The sequence below is a fragment of the Bos taurus genome, chromosome 22 (genome assembly GCF_002263795.3).
Source record: "Bos taurus isolate L1 Dominette 01449 registration number 42190680 breed Hereford chromosome 22, ARS-UCD2.0, whole genome shotgun sequence".
NCBI lineage: Eukaryota > Metazoa > Chordata > Mammalia > Artiodactyla > Bovidae > Bos > Bos taurus.
The window spans coordinates 44,427,600-44,443,530 of NC_037349.1; the positions used below are offsets into that span (position 1 = coordinate 44,427,600).

Sequence of the window (15,931 nt, forward strand, 5' to 3'; positions counted from 1 at the left end):
TATTCTCAGTACAGGGCCTCATACAAAGTATTTTAAAAATGTCAAGCATTATTATTCATAACTGCTGAAAAGTAAAATATATAAAATCATGTGTCCAAATTTGTATCAAAATATTTAAAGTTGAATTATGATAAAAACACACATTCAATCTCCAAACCTTCTGATACAGTTACTATACATTTATTTAATTCCTTCACTCTTCTATTACTTTGACTTCCAACAGAAATTCACTCCCAGTTTCTTCTGTTTATCTCTCTTTGTAGATCACCTGTCCCAGCAGGGCTATGACTAACTAGAAACTTTCCAGTTCAGTGGACAATGAATTCCATCTTTATGCTTTTAGTAGTACAACTATTCCTAAGAAGTACAACTATTACTGCAGTATTTTTCAAGCTCTCATACCTGGACACTAAGTCTAGCCCAAGAAGTAACAAGAGTTTCTTAGTTATTGTCTTAGTTACCTTAAAATCCAACTTAACACAAATTATAAATTATTTTATTATGATATCCACAGACTGAAAAAGAGAAATAAGCTTGTTTTTACAGGGGATATACTGATTGGTATCCTACTGATGATTGTTGATTACAAAGTTTTAATTTTTGAAATGAAATATTTTTAAATAAAACCATTTTCAACCTATAAAATTTCTGTAATGGAAAAATATGAAAATGGATTCTCAGGAAATGAGAAATGTTTAGAAACCTTTGTTTGAGCTCCAGAATGACACTGATATTAATGTTCATCTGTGGCTTTGGATGAACACCACAGAGCACTAAAAAATAAAAGACTGTTGAAAGGAATGTGAAATCATAAAGTTTATTATGCCATTTGCAGAGAACTACTCTAGATGGTGGATGATATAAAACAAGATTTTGGATAATATACTGAAAGATCTATTTCATCCTCAATATATATTCCTTAGATAACAAAACTATTAATATAATAAAAGGTGCAGTAATTACCTACCAAGCTCTTTCCTCCACTGGGCTTTTTTTGCTTCCAACAAACTTCTATCACGTTCTCTTTCTCCCAGAGTACTGAATATGTCAGCTGGTTTCCATACATTCTCTCTAAGACAAAACATAAAAAAATAACAAAAACCTTATTATACATTTCTATAAACTTCAGTTCAGTTCATTCGCTCAGCCGTGTCCAACTCCTTGTGACCCCATGAATCGCAGCACACCAGGCCTCCCTGTTTATCACCAACTCCTAGAGTTCACTCAAACTCATGTCCATCGAGTCGGTGATGCCATCCAGCCATCTCATCCTCTGTCGTCCCCTTCTCCTCCTGCCCCCAATCCCTCCCAGCATCAGGGTCTTTTCCAATGAGTCAACTCTTCGCATGAGTATTGGAGTTTCAGCTTCAGCATCATTCCTTCCAATGAACACCCAGGACTGATCTCCTTTAGAATGGACTGGTTGGATCTCCTTGCAGTCCAAGGGACTCTCAAGAGTCTTCTCCAATACCACAGTTCAAAAGCATCAAGTCTTTGGCGCTCAGCTTTCTTCACAGTCCAACTCTTGCATCCATACATGACCACTGGAAAAACCATAGCCTTGCCTAGACGGACCTTTGTTGGCAAAGTAATATCTCTGCTTTTTAATATACTATCTAGGTTGGTCATAACTTTCCTTCCAAGGAGTAAGTGTCTTTTAATTTCATGGCTGCAGTCACCATCTGCAGTGATTTGGGAGCCCAGAAAAATAAAGTCTGACACAGTTTCCACTGTTTCCCCATCTATTTCCCATGAAGTGATGGGACCGGATGCCACGATCTTCGTTTTCTGAATGTTGAGCTTTAAGCCAACTTTTTCACTCTCCTCTTTCACTTTTATCAAGAGGCTTTTTAGTTCCTCTTCACTTTCTGCCATAAGGGTGGTGTCATCTGCATATCAGAGGTTACTGATATTTCTCCTGGCAATCTTGATTCCAGTTTGTGCTTCTTCCAGCCCAGCGTTTCTCATATAAGTTAAATAAGCAGGGTGACAATATACAGCCTTGACATACTCCTTTTCCTATTTGGAACCAGCCTGTTGTTCCATGTCCAGTTCTAACTCTTGCTTCCTGACCTGCATATAGGTTTCTCAAGAGGGAGGTCAGGTGGTCTAGTATTCCCATCTCTTTCAGAATTTTCCACAGTTTATTGTGATCCACACAGTCAAAGGCTTTGGCATAGTCAATAAAGCAGAAATAGATGTTTTTCTGGAACTCTCTTGCTTTTTCCATGATCCAGCAGATATTGGCAATTTGATCTCTGGTTCCTCTGCCTTTTCTAAAGCCAGCTTGAACATCTGGAAGTTCATGGTTCACATATTGCTGAAGCCTGGCTTGGAGAATTTTGAGCATTCCTTGGCATTGCCTTTCTTTGGGATTGGAATGAAAACTGACCTTTTCCAGTCCTGTGGCCACTGCTGAGTTTTCCACATTTGCTGGCATGTTGAGTGCAGCACTTTCACAGCATCATCTTTCAGGATTTGAAATAGCTCAACTGGAATTCCATCACCTCCACTAGCTTTGTTCGTAAACTTACTCCATAAATATTAAGTAATAAAACATTAAATAGCTCTAGTCTTCAGAATAAATATTTCACATACAAATCAAGGAAAAGTAAAATCATATTCCCAAGATGACCCCACAGTAACAGATGAGTTACATACGTGGAAATTTTCTGCTCACACTGATTAGATGTCGCCTGATTTTTATTTAAAACAGATTTGCTTTCATCCTGAATAGATGAAACAGTCTCAGTATTTTGGAGAAGTCCCATGATGTTCTCATCCTTTGGCTGATCAGGAATATTGTTTAGACTATACTGACCTACAAGGCAAAATGCATGTTTTAAAATTAATACTAAAATTGCATCTATTATAATACCTTATCTTGATATACTGCTATACAATTTTTTTTAAATACTGCTTTACACATTATCTAATTACTTACTTCTTACAGCAGTTCTTGCAGTGGGTATTACAATTCCCTTTTTGTTAAAAACGGAAACTGAGTCTGAGGTTAAATGGCCCAGAGGTATGGCCATAGCCATACAAACTTTTATTTCAACTAAGAAAACAAGCAACAACAATGAGGGAAAAACCTCCATTTACTCTTGCCAACATTACTTTTACAAATAGTATAAATAACACAAATCACAACTTAAAGGAAAATAAATGCAAACAGATTTAGAAAAAAACTCATTACCTTGTCCTTATTTTTCTCATTTAGCTGGGAAATCAATCACTGCAGAACTTTTCCATGGACTATTGTATATATCTATTCCAAATATTTTATATAGGGCACATATGCTTGGCTCAAAAAATTCTTTACCACTGAGCCACCTGGGAAGCCTTCAAACCAACTATACTCCAATAAAAATTAATTTATTTAAAAAAAAGGACTTCCCTGGTGGTCCAGAGGCTAAGACTCTGAGCTCCCAAAGCAGGGGACCCAGGTGCAATCCCTCCTCAGGGAACTAAATCCCACAGCCCAGCTAGAGATCCTGCACTCCACAGCTGAAAACAGATGAAGATCCCATGCATCACAACTAAGACTGCGGTGCAGCCACATAATTACACAAGAATATTTTTTAAGTAATAAACTTCTAAACTTTTAAGGATAAAAGCTAGCACTCTCACTTTACAAAGAATAATCTACCCCAAGAGGAGGTAAATTACTCCATTATGAGCCCTATGGGAGTGTTAAGGACCTACCTGGTCCCCAAACCAGTTGTGGGCCCTCTTTCTGGTGACTATTGATTTTATTTTTATTTATGTCACTGTTGCCTAACAAAATTTTAACAGTATTTCTACTCATAGTCACAAATCCTTAGCTTAAAGCTGAAACTAGAAGGCTTTTAAAAATATAATCAATGCCCTAATTAGTAAAATAGAAGGCATATAATACTCTACTACTTCCAAGTGAGTGTTTTACATTGGTTACAAAGATAGTGTTGTCAAGTCTTAGCAAGGACTGAAGGTCAGTAAGAACAAAAGCCATGGCCCGGAAAATAATCCTTTTCAGCAACTCGTGTCCAATCTCTATAGCAAAATTCTTGTCATTTTTCACTAGAAATACTATAGTAATTTTTTTGAACATTTTATATATTTATTTTTCATCTAAGTAAAGCCTTCTAACATTCTAAAATGAGCACAACAGCTTTCTTTCTGTATGACATCTAGATGCACAAAGCTGGATTTCTTAAGTCTATGGTACATGAGAATAATATTCTTAGCATTAATGTTAAATAAAACATGGCATATTTTAACTATAAGAGTAATTTTGCATATGAGAGAATGTCTTCTAAACAAATATTTATTTTAAAAGTTCATGCGTTAAACTAGAATTTAAGAGGCAGTTAGGTAAAATACAATGAAACTGAAATTCTAAAACACTCACATATTGATAAAATATTAAAATTTTAGAAAACTCTTACTTGTTTCCTCCTCCTTTTCATTCTCAGTCAGGGTAATAGATTTACTTCCTTGGTTTACAGTCATCAAAATTCGTTGTAGTTGGTCTTCTGTTAGACACACCAAACCGCTCTTTCTATTTTCAGCTGTGATGTGCTTTCTACAAGGCTTCTGTTTAGCTACTACAAATGGATTCATGGTGTTTCTAGTCTTCTGTATATTAGGGGGTGCAAATGAAATTTCTTTCTCGGTATGAAGACTGTCTTTGTCTACAGACTGTTTGCATAAATCCTTAGTGGGTGAAAAAGTCATACTATTTTCTTCACCTTTTAGCAGTGAAGTTTCTGAACCAATTCTTTTCTTTTGCAAAAATTTTTCACTCCTCACACAAGTATTTTGTGATTTTAGAATGTATCCAGTTTTAGTTCGTAAAGGATATTTTGCAATCTTGGTTTTATTTCCCATCTGTTAAAACAAAATAAATTTATTATTTATAATAGCATATGAAAAATGAACAATTATCTCTATATAATCAATGATAAGCCAGGCTTCAAAACTTTTTTCCCTCCACTTTGCCAGTCAGGTAATACATCCGTAGAAACTCATACTTAACCTTTGCAAAATCTTCACTTGAAATCTTTAACAACTGGGGATTATTATTTTATTTCAGAATAATGAAGATTACAAAACAATTTTAATTTTGGTTGTTACAGTCCATTCCACTTCAGCTTTGAATCTCATGTCAGTATTGTAACACGCACAATACCTTTGTCTTTACAGACCTTTAGGTTACCAGCCCTTATTCCTTAAAATCTGAGCTGGTGGGTCACCATCCCTCTCTCTAACCTAACTCCTATCTTAACTACTGGTGCTTTTACATTGTTTGAATAACCTCACTTCCCTGGACTCTGCTCTGCTTATCTTCCATGCTACCTCAGTTACTTATTCCCACAGTGGTATCTTATACTGACCTTGTAACTACCCATAACTGTAACCTTTCAAAATCACAATTTCAACAAGAACCTCCAGTCATAGACCTTAACACTTGTTAATCCCTCTACATTGGACATTATTCCTTCAAATTTTACATGGCTCATTCACTAACCACCTTCAAATCAGGGCTCCAACATGACTGGCTCATGGAAGTCTTCTCTGAACACTCTATTAAAAACTGCAGGCTTCCTGCTCTGAACTCACTCCCACATTCCTACTCCCCATTTTCCCAAGCTACTGTGCCCAACACCACCCTTGTGGCAGAAAGCTCCAATACTTTGGTCACCTGATGTAAAGAACTGACTCACTGGAAAAGAGCCTGTTGCTAGGAAAGATTGAAGGCAGGAGGAGAAGAGGATGAGAGAGGATGAGATGGTTTGGATAGTATCATTGACTCAATGGACAAGAGTCTGAGTAAACTCCAGGAGTTTGTGATGGACAGGGAAGCCTGGCGTGCGGCAGTCTGTGGGGTCACAAAGAATTGGATACGACTAAGCAACTGAACTGTGCCCCCTTCTCTTTCTCTCCTTTATTTTGCTCTATAGCACTTTTGGTATTGTAATATTCTATATTTATTTTGATTATTTTCTGCCCATCCCACCTTTGTCTAACTTAAACTCCACAGTGCAGATTTTTGTTTGCTTTGTCCATTGCTGTGTCCCCAGTATCTGAACAGTGAGTGGAACAGGGTAGGTTTAAGGAAATTTTGTTGAGTGACTATCTTCGACTACACCATTTAAAGACCAAATTCTTTATCTCTCATCCCCAAGTTAGCATTCATTTTCAAAATATCTAATTTTTGTAGCACTGCTGTCCCAATCTTTCAGATCAGTAACCATGGAGTCAACTTTGACTCTTTATTTTCCTTCAAGGTGTTCTTTAGTTTACCAGCAAATACTGGTCATTTCTTCCGTCCAAATGTCTTTTTCTCCCCTTTTATATGACCTTAAGTCTAAATTCAGGTTTTCATTACCAAACAAATACAGCTTGCTTTTCTCAAATCTACCTCTTTTTTAACCCACTGTACGTTTCTGCAGACACATCTAACATAAAGTAATTGAACACTCATTCAATCAATATTAACTGTAGCTCTTTAGGTGATCAACACTATGGAAAAGATGCTGAAGGCATAAAATGAGTAAGACAAAATTCCTGCTGTCAAGGAGTTGGGTAGATACCATATGGCTTTCATCTGGCTTATCATATCTCAAATCTCCTTGCTTTCAAAAATTACATAATACATAACCACACTTTGACCAATTAATCAACCTCATTTTACCCTACTTTTCAAAATGTGCCATATCATCAGCAGCAAAATCTCTTTATTATCCTCTTCATCCCATGTACACCCTTTCATCCCAGGCTTTAAGACTTTCGATAATACTGATAGCACAACCTAAGGCAATGGCACCCCACTTCAGTACTCTTGCCTGGAAAATCCCATGGATGGAGGAGCCTAGTGGGCTGTGGTCCATGGGGTCGCTAGGAGTCGGACATGACTGAGCAACTTCACTTTCACTTTTCACTTTCATGCATTGGAGAAGGCAACGGCAACCCACTCCAGTGTTCTTGCCTGGAGAATCCCAGGGACGGGGGAGCCTGGTGGGCTGCCGTCTATGGGGTCACACAGAGTCAGACACAACTGAAGTGACTTAGCAGTAGCAGCAGCAACATGCTCTCTTTACCCTCCTATCCTATGGCTATTTTTATATAACTAATTCTTTCAATGAAAGGTGACAAATTTAAATACCTACTGCAAATTAGGCTGGGTGGCAACTAGGATGAACTAAAGAGCACTTATCCATCTAAAGCAGGCAGCCAGCAGTCAGAAGCAGCTTACACTGACAAACAGGAATTTGGGCTCAGCTGGGATAGTGGGTCTCTCTCCACAGAGTCTTTTATCCCAATTTCTTTATTGGATGGGTTCCAAGAAGGTGACAATGGAAGCTGAAGGCCTACTGATGCCTTGGTTCTAGAATATGCATAACACCACTTCTGCCACATTCTGTTGGTCAAAGTGGGTTTACAAGGGCAGTCCAGATTCAAGGAGTAGGAAAGCCTGATCTTATCGGGAAGAGCTGCAAGGAGTTTCACATTTAACCTATCAGACCAACATAAACTAAGCTCCCCCTGCTAATCCCTCCCCATCCATGCTCGCCTTTTCCTCTGTGGTTCTTACCACAATTTGCAATCATGTTTATTGGTTTTAGTTTTTCACCACTATACTCTGAGCTCTGAGAGGATAGATAGCATGTTAGTGTTTCTTCACTTATCCCAACTGCCTAGTCCAGTGCCTCACAAATAGCTGGTGCCCAATAAATACTGGTTGAATAAATGAAAGCAAATTCCATCTCAGATCTAACATGCTATGGATTTTGATAGCTTGGTAGTAAAAAAAAAAAAAAAAAAGTGGTAGAGCTGAGTAATTCTACATATCTCAGAGTGATGATTCTCAGAGTATGGTCCCTGGGTCAGTAGTAGGAGTTTCTAAAAACTCACAGAAATGCAAAACCCAGACCTACTGGATCAGAAATTCCAGGGGAAGGCTGAGAAATCTGTTTTATCAGGCTCTCCAGGTGATTCTTATGAACATGAAAATTTGAGAACCATGGTCCCTTCTTTGGAACATGAGTTTCACGGGATTTAAACAAGTCTTAAAGTACAAAAGGATTTCATGGAGCAATAACTGGCGAATACCCAATTAAATACAGACAAGTTTATAAAGTGCAAAACTTCATTTGCTCACGATCATTGGGATTCTTTGAGATTTATGGTATCCAGTTCCTCTTCCAGGAGCATGGGGCTAGCATTTGATGGAATGCATTTTGACTCTTGGGGGAAATGCTACTCTAAGAAGCAGTGTATAAACTGGTAAAAACAAAACCCCCAAAGCAGCCTCCCCCCAAAACCAATCACTATCGACAATTATCTACTGAGAAAGAATTTTATAGCTGATCCAGGCCCCAAAGAACTTTTTGGTTTAAGTTACTGCGTTGTGTGACACTGTGTCAGTTAGTTTGTTGTCAGAACCTTTTCTCGGTGTTTTCAAAGTTGTGTTCTTTCTGAACACAACTTTTTTTTTTAAACAATCACAGCTTTAATATTCAGAATTAGCTCCAATTAGGGCACACCTGAGGCCCCACCTTTTTTTCCAAACATCATAAAGCTTGCTTCTCTAATGCCCGCATTAGAAACTGCCAAATTCAGGTGATAATGACTGATTCCCTGCTGTATTAAACTCTGAATTAACAGCTTCTGCTTATTCTCATTTGGGTGGTCTTCACTGATTTCCACACAGTGAAAAACAATGTTCCTGCTTGATTGCCACTTTGGAAGATTCCAGAGTGACTGTTTCACAAACAAAAACAGATTCAACTACTGCTATTTTCAGTGGCTGATTCTTCTCAGTAACTTGAGCCTAAGCAATAATTTGTCCTGCTGCTGCTGCTGCTAAGTCACTTCAGTCGTGTCTGACTCTGTGCGACCCCATAGACGGCAGCCCACCAGGCTCCCCTGTCCCTGGGATTCTCCAGGCAAGACCACTGGAGTGGGCTGCCATCTCCTCCTCCAATGCATGAAAGTGAAAAGTGAAAATGAAGTCACTCAGTCGTGTCCGACTCTCAGCGACCCCATGGACTGCAGCCCACCAGGCTCCTCCATCCTAGTTTCCAACATATACTCTATATTCCTTATCCATCTTTATAAGCACCTATACAGGGGCAACTCAAGTCCTCAGATATATTATTAACACATGGTTCATATTATTAGGTAATCTCTCATAATACTTTGGAGAAGGCCATGGCAACCCACTAGTCTTGTCTGGAGAAGCCTGTGGACAGAGGAGCCTGGTGGGCTGCTGTCCATGGGGTCTCACAGAGTTGGACACGACGGCAGCGACTTAGCATGCATGCATGCACTGGAGAAGGAAATGGCAACCCACTCCAGTATTCTTGCCTGGAGAATCCCAGGGATGGAGGAGCCTGGTGGGCTGCCGTCTATGGGGTCGCACAGAGTCAGACACGACTGAAGCGACTTAGCAGCAGCAGCAGCATACAGTTATTTACTGAACTGACAGTCCTGCTTTTAAGAAACATGGACTAGGTTTTACTTTTTTTTTCTCTCAGAGTCACAGAACAAATACAGTCAAGAACGTAGCTATACACACATAGTGGAATTTCACAGCTGCAGTAAATTCTTCTGAACAGAAACCTATTAATTGCTGCCCCAATTTAACTAGAACTATTTTGCTACAGTCTACTTATACCAGAAATAAATTCAGAAAAAAATCACCTAAAGGTATTTAATGAAAAAGGGGGGTAGCGATGTCTGGCATGATAGCAATATACACAGCTCAATCCTGAATATGTTTGTAGCTTAATGCCTGAGAAGAGTAATGAGTGGAAGCAGCAAAAAATCATGGATTATGAAATAAATATTCAATTATGTTCAAGTTACTTAATAGGAAAAAGCAATCTAGCCCATATCATTTTCCAAGTATTTACTGGATCAGATGAATTTTAATTGATCAAGTAGGGTATTAATGTCATAAACATTTCTATGTAGCATGTTGCTCTTTACCTAAAAAAGATATAAAGACAGGGTCCAATGTATTTAATGCTGGTCGACTCAGAATTTATATGGAACCAGGATCCCAAGGTCAGAAAGATTCAGAGAAAATTAATATTTTAAAATATAAAACATGCTGCTGCTGCTGCTGCTAAGTCGCTTCAGTCGTGTCTGACTCTGTGCGACCCCATAGATGGCAGCCCACCAGGCTCCCCCGTCCCTGGGATTCTCCAGGCAAGAACACTGGAGTGGGTTGCCATTTCCTTCTCCAATGCATGAAAGTGAAAAGTGAAAGTGAAGTCGCTCATTCATGTCCGACTCTTAGCGACCCCATGGACAGCAGCCTACCAGGCTCCTCTGTTCATGGGATTTTCCAGGCAAGAGTACTGGAGTGGGGTGCCATTGCCTTCTCCATAAAACATGCTACCTAGCACTAATACTATATGCATATTTTAGTGTGGGATTATTCTGATTTTCACACGTAGAAATATCTGCAAACATTTTTTAATGTTTCATATTTCAACTAATTGTGAGATATTAAATTTACAAATTACCCATGACACTGAATCATTAATATTTCTCTCATTTCTCTTCCTATAAAAGCTAAAGATATTACACTGGCAACCATATTTATTTCAAATTCACTTCCACAGATTAAAGAAAAATGCAGGAGAGATTTTGAAAAACTTAAAGTACTCAGACCACAGTATTTTAGACTTGATGATGAGCTAGAGCTCACAGTGTTTAAACAGCACACTATGAACATGACAGTAATTCAACTGGTGAGGAAGATGAAAAAAAGAACTGGAGGCAGGATGGTCACTTAGGAGCTTACCCTCGTAGAAGAAAAGAAAAGCACTATAATGAGTGAATTTATGAGCAACTTACAGAAAAGAGAAAATCAATATATAGCTGCAGAATTGAGATTCAGGAAACTTAGGCTGCATCAGTACTTGCTTCCAGCTTTACTGAGGTTTAATAAGTGTACAATTTGATATAGGTATACATTGTGAAATAAACACCACAATCAAGCTAATTAACATATCCACCTCACAGAGTTACCATGCATCAGTATTTTGGTGCCCCCAAAGCAAGAGGAATAAAACAACCTGCTTTAATTCAATAAACAAATATCTAGACCCCTAAAAGAATTTTGAAAGGATTTTACCAAAAGTCCAAGACTAGTAACTTTATTACAGGCATAAAAGGGGATCTCCGGATGTCCTAAGTTGGTTAAAAAGATAATGAAATGTCTTCACAAATGTACTGACAATAACAAACCCATTAAGGACACAATTGAAGAAGGAATATGTGCAAGAAAATAGAGGCCAGGGGAAGACACAAATCAACTATTACAGGTAGTTTTTTGTTTGTTTTTAAATCTAGGAGCTTGAAAAGGAGTACTGTATTTGTTACTGTGACTCAAATAAAAACAATTGTTGCAATATTTTAGGGCAGAAAAATATTTTTCAATTAAGGGGACACACAAGGTATGCATATACTGTGTGTGCATGTAACAATTTTTCTAGGTAGCTTGTGGAATTACTTAGACCACTGTCACCCATTTACCAAGTAACTGATAAGCTGGGAACTCAAGCATTGTCTCCACTTGATTAAACCTGGAAACCAAAGCCATCAAGGGTTCAGAATTGATAAGTGCCACATCACCCAAACTGGGCTCTACTCAAGATATGGAAAAACAGACTTTAAGATGCTTCAAAATAAAGGAGGCTACAGAAACTTATGGAGGAGAATAGAAATTTCTGCTGCTTAATGGGAAAAGAAATGGGAAACAAGAAGTGGTATCAAAATCTTGAAGTGGCAATATATTCTGCAGAAAACGGCACTGTGGGTTCCTGATAAGGAAAAATAATTGAAAAGGAAAATTATCATTTAGCTTAAGTATAACCTCTAGGACTAAGAAGCTAAACGCATTTAAGATTTTGTCAACCAAATACATCCATTTGGTGCGGGAAAATGGAATCTGAGTATGAAAAAAGAAGTTTGTTTCTAAAGTCTGTTTTTAAAGATCTCAGGAGTTACACTGTCCAGTAGTTACTAAATTGAAATTTAAAATAAAATAAGTGAATTAACAATTAACTTCCTTAATCATACCGATCACATTTTAAGCCCTTAACAGCTACACATGGCTAGTGGCTGGCTGTCATATTGGACAGCACTGATTTTATAACATTTCCATCACTGCAGAAAGTGTTACTGGACAGAACTGATCTGGAGAAAGAAATTCTAGAAGTCTTTTTGAACCAAAAAATTATGATTCCATTTTTGTGAAAGAACCAGCCTGAAAGCAAGCAAACAGCAACTTATAATCATCACTCCAAATCCTTTATGATAGTTTGACAGGAATTATTTTCAAACCACTGTAAAGTGAATTGCATTTCACATTTGAAAATAAGTCAGGTCAAAGTCATTTGGCTTACCTTTCCAGAAACTTTTGATTTATGATCTACAAAAGAAAAAAAAATTTACTAAACTATCGACCAAAAACATACTAAGGCAGTCACAAAAGAAAATTTTAATTAGCATTGTTTTAAGAAGATATTAACTAAAAATATTAACCCCCGAAAGCATCAACTTTAGATATTAAATGTTTTAACTTTTACAGTGTGGTTCAAATAGTTCTATTTCATTTTTGTTCACTTTCCAAGGTAAAACTATAAACAGTTTAAAGAAAAAGAAAATAATCTAAATGAGAAGAGTACCAAAGCATACTCTGAGTTTTAAAACTAATACTAAAAATGACTTTAAAACTATGGTCTTATTATAAATTGAATGTTCTCAAATAATACATTGTTTACATGTACGAATGTAAATACATAAATTTCACCCATATTACTCATTAGACAATAAGCATGTTTGCTATACACACATATAACAAAGAGATGTTACATATGAAATATACTGGAACATTAAATTATATGAATAAATACTGACAGTGGTAAGCAATGATGTGATTTGACTCTACTTGGCTAAAAATAAATTTGAGAAAATTAGGGAAACCAGTTTTTTTCAAAGTATCATTTAAATATTCCACTACAAGCAAAAAACCTGTTACAAAATAATACATTTTATGTAGCAATCTAAAAGTTTATATTTTAGATTTCCAGTAACATAGCATACCATATGGAGACAATATAAGCTTGGTTTTTCCATTCAATAATTCCGTTTCAAGCTTTAAACCATCTCTGCAAAATAAAAGCAAGTTGTCTGTCATTTTTAAGAAATAGCAACATTTTAAATAGCCAGAAATGTTCATTTGAACCTTGAAAGTAAATTTGTTCTTTTGAATTAATACAAGAACCTTGTAAATATTAAACCATTAAAAAAAATGTGTTTATTTTTTTTTAATTGAGGTATAGTTGAAATCATTCTTTTAATTTAAAACATTTTTCAAGATAAAATTTAAAACTACATAGAAAAAATTCTTGAAACTTTCCTACAAAGAATTTATCGTATTCAACCTGAAACTTCTTTTTGTTCAGTTCAGCTGCTCAGTCATAAAGGAATAAATTAATCTGGTTATTCTAACATCATTTAATTCTTTTAACTCCAGACTGGAAAAAAAAATAATGCTGTTAGGAAATTCCTCACCCATGTTAAAGGAGCAAAACCTCTAGTTACTATTTATTAATTTCATAATGGTCTCATGACTAATACATTCTATCGCCTTAGTAGAGCAGTATTTGGAAGTGAACCTGTAAAAGTGCCACTAGGGTTATAAACTGCTTGAGCATGGAGTTTTATTTTGAATATTTCAACTAATACACATTCAGACTTAGTGACACTTTTTAAAGTATCACAGTAATACACCTATATTTTCCTCTCTGTACTTTATCTGTGCCTGTTAAATGCAAGAGAACAAAGTAACAGTAGTTACTGTCAACGAAAATTGCATGTTTGTTAAAGTTCTAATAAAAATTTCACTAAAACCAAAAGCAGCAGTACACACAGTTATTATGCTATTTTAGTAAGGTGAGGGGAGCAGGAGAGAGGAAGGGAAAAAGTAGGTCAGTAAGTATCAACAGGGACAAAAATGACCACCACAGTAAAAAAAAAAAAAAAGATTAAACCCAGCAGACCAAGAAAAAGGAATATGAAATTTGCTGTGATGCTAAAGGTGGGGGAAATCAAACGACCTCAACTTATGATTAAGAAAGAACACTGGAAAGAATGGGTTTTAAGGGTTTTCCGGTTGCACAGTTATAAACAGTTCACGTTTACACTGGTGAAATTTAAACAAAAGACTTTGAATGAAATTGTGAAGTACCTTTATTCAGTACTACTGCATTGCAACGCCTTCAGGGGCTGTCTTATTTATTTGCTATCCCTGGATTCTATTTGCTAAATGAGGTGCATGTGTGTAAGTTTGGTGACTTTTCATCTTCTTAAAATATCAAACTTCCCAATCAAGAAAACTATGCAACGGTCCTTTTTATTTGGTTTCCCTGATGGCTCAGACGATAAAGAAACTGCCTGCAATACTGGAGACAAGGGTTCAATCCCTGGGTCAGGAGAGTCCCCTGGAGAAGGGAATGACAACCCACTCCAGTATTCTCGCCTGGAGAATCCCATGGACAGAGGAACTCGGCAGGCTACAGTCCACGGAGTCACAAAGATTCGAACCACCACCACCATTATCTAATGAGGGCCTGCAAGATGTCAAACACAAATGATCCACGGCTCCTCGATAAGCCTAGGCTCTTTGCACTGCAGGTGCTAAGCTTCTCTGGGCGCTCCAACATTGCAAAAACACCCCACGACAGCGACGCAAAGCACCAGAACCTGGGCCATGATTTCTCCCCGGGAAGCTGCTAAGCTTTATCTCTCCACCTGCCCTCACCTTTTACCTCCTCTCACGCCTCTCCTCCTTCTCCCTCCTGAGATACAGGAGGAAGCGAAAAGGAGAGACGGCAGTTTTCACGCGAGTTATTAATTTGAAAAGTAAAGGGCCGGCCAGCCCCTTGTCCCTCTGCACTTCAGGGAGCCGGCACTGAGGCTTGGGACGACACAGGACTGGAAAGTCCCCCGAGAAGGACTCTAAGGGCCAATTAAGCCTCGCCCTTCCACAGACTACCACCTTTCTCTCCCCTGCTTACCCCAAGTTCATGGCCTGACCTCTCGCGCTCTCCACAGGACGCTCAAGCCCCTTGTGTACGCCGGTTGCTGCCGTCGCTCAACAAGCACCACACCGATTGGATACAGTGATGCCGGCGAGCTAGGAGAGCGGGCCAATCAGGATTGAGTATACTGGCGCCTGCGCTTGGGGGCGAGGCTATCCTTTCGCTCCACTTGGGATTTGTGGTCCTGATTCTGGAATGGTGGTAGTTCTTACCTGGGAATTGCAGCCCCTAGAGTTCACAGAGAGCACTCAGAGAAGTGCGTTAGCTCAAGTGGAGGTGGCAAAAGTAGGGAGAAACAAAAAGCAATAACATTGTTTGGAAATTAACACTTGCTATATTGTACATTTGGGAGAGAGGCTAATTTTAGTGTAAAATAAGTTAGGGAGGGGGTACTGGATGGGGAAGATCCTCTGGAGAAGGAAATGGCAACCCACTCCAGTATTCTTGCCTGAGAAATTCTATGGACAAGGAGAGCGGTGGGCTACAGTCCATGGGGTCGCAAAAGAGTCAGACATGATTTAGCCACTAAACAACTGGAGAGAGACTCCTAGGGCAGGTATATAATATATCTTATTTCTAGCTGTGGCCACGGCATGAAGCCCAGTACACTGTAGCTCTTCTTAAACAGCAGCAACAACTTCAAGTGCTAAATAGTGCCATACCTGGATAAGGGCCTTTTGTGTCTTGTTTAAGCTTTACCACTTTATCCCTGAAGCACGGAGAGGTCCAGGAACTTGCCTAAGGTCACTTATCAAGCACTGTAACTGGAGAGCCCTCTTTTCAGTCTAGTGTTAGAGGAGTCTCCTATTCATCCTTCAAATCTC

At 38.1% G+C, this 15,931-nt stretch overlaps 1 protein-coding gene across 7 annotated transcripts in view; it reads right to left on the minus strand.

Moving 5' to 3' along the window:
* CCDC66 (coiled-coil domain containing 66) overlaps positions 1-15,155 on the minus strand; it is a 39,669-nt gene extending 24,514 nt beyond the window's left edge. For 3 of the 7 annotated variants that reach the window (XM_024982881.2, XM_005222871.5, XM_010817749.4), the window contains exons 1-6: positions 15,084-15,155; positions 13,108-13,172; positions 12,408-12,433; positions 4,431-4,872; positions 2,662-2,821; positions 968-1,071 (exon numbers count right to left, since the gene is read on the minus strand). In XM_024982881.2, the coding sequence (XP_024838649.1) occupies positions 968-1,071; positions 2,662-2,821; positions 4,431-4,872; positions 12,408-12,433; positions 13,108-13,172; positions 15,084-15,094 (808 nt within the window). In that variant the 5' untranslated portion in view covers positions 15,095-15,155. Of the gene's footprint in view, positions 1-963; positions 1,072-2,661; positions 2,822-4,424; positions 4,873-12,407; positions 12,434-13,107; positions 13,173-15,083 lie in introns of those variants that run through there. The other 4 variants (NM_001192819.2, XM_059879774.1, XM_059879773.1 and 1 more) reach the window with 4 other exon arrangements.
* Between the last annotated feature and the right edge of the window lie 776 nt (positions 15,156-15,931).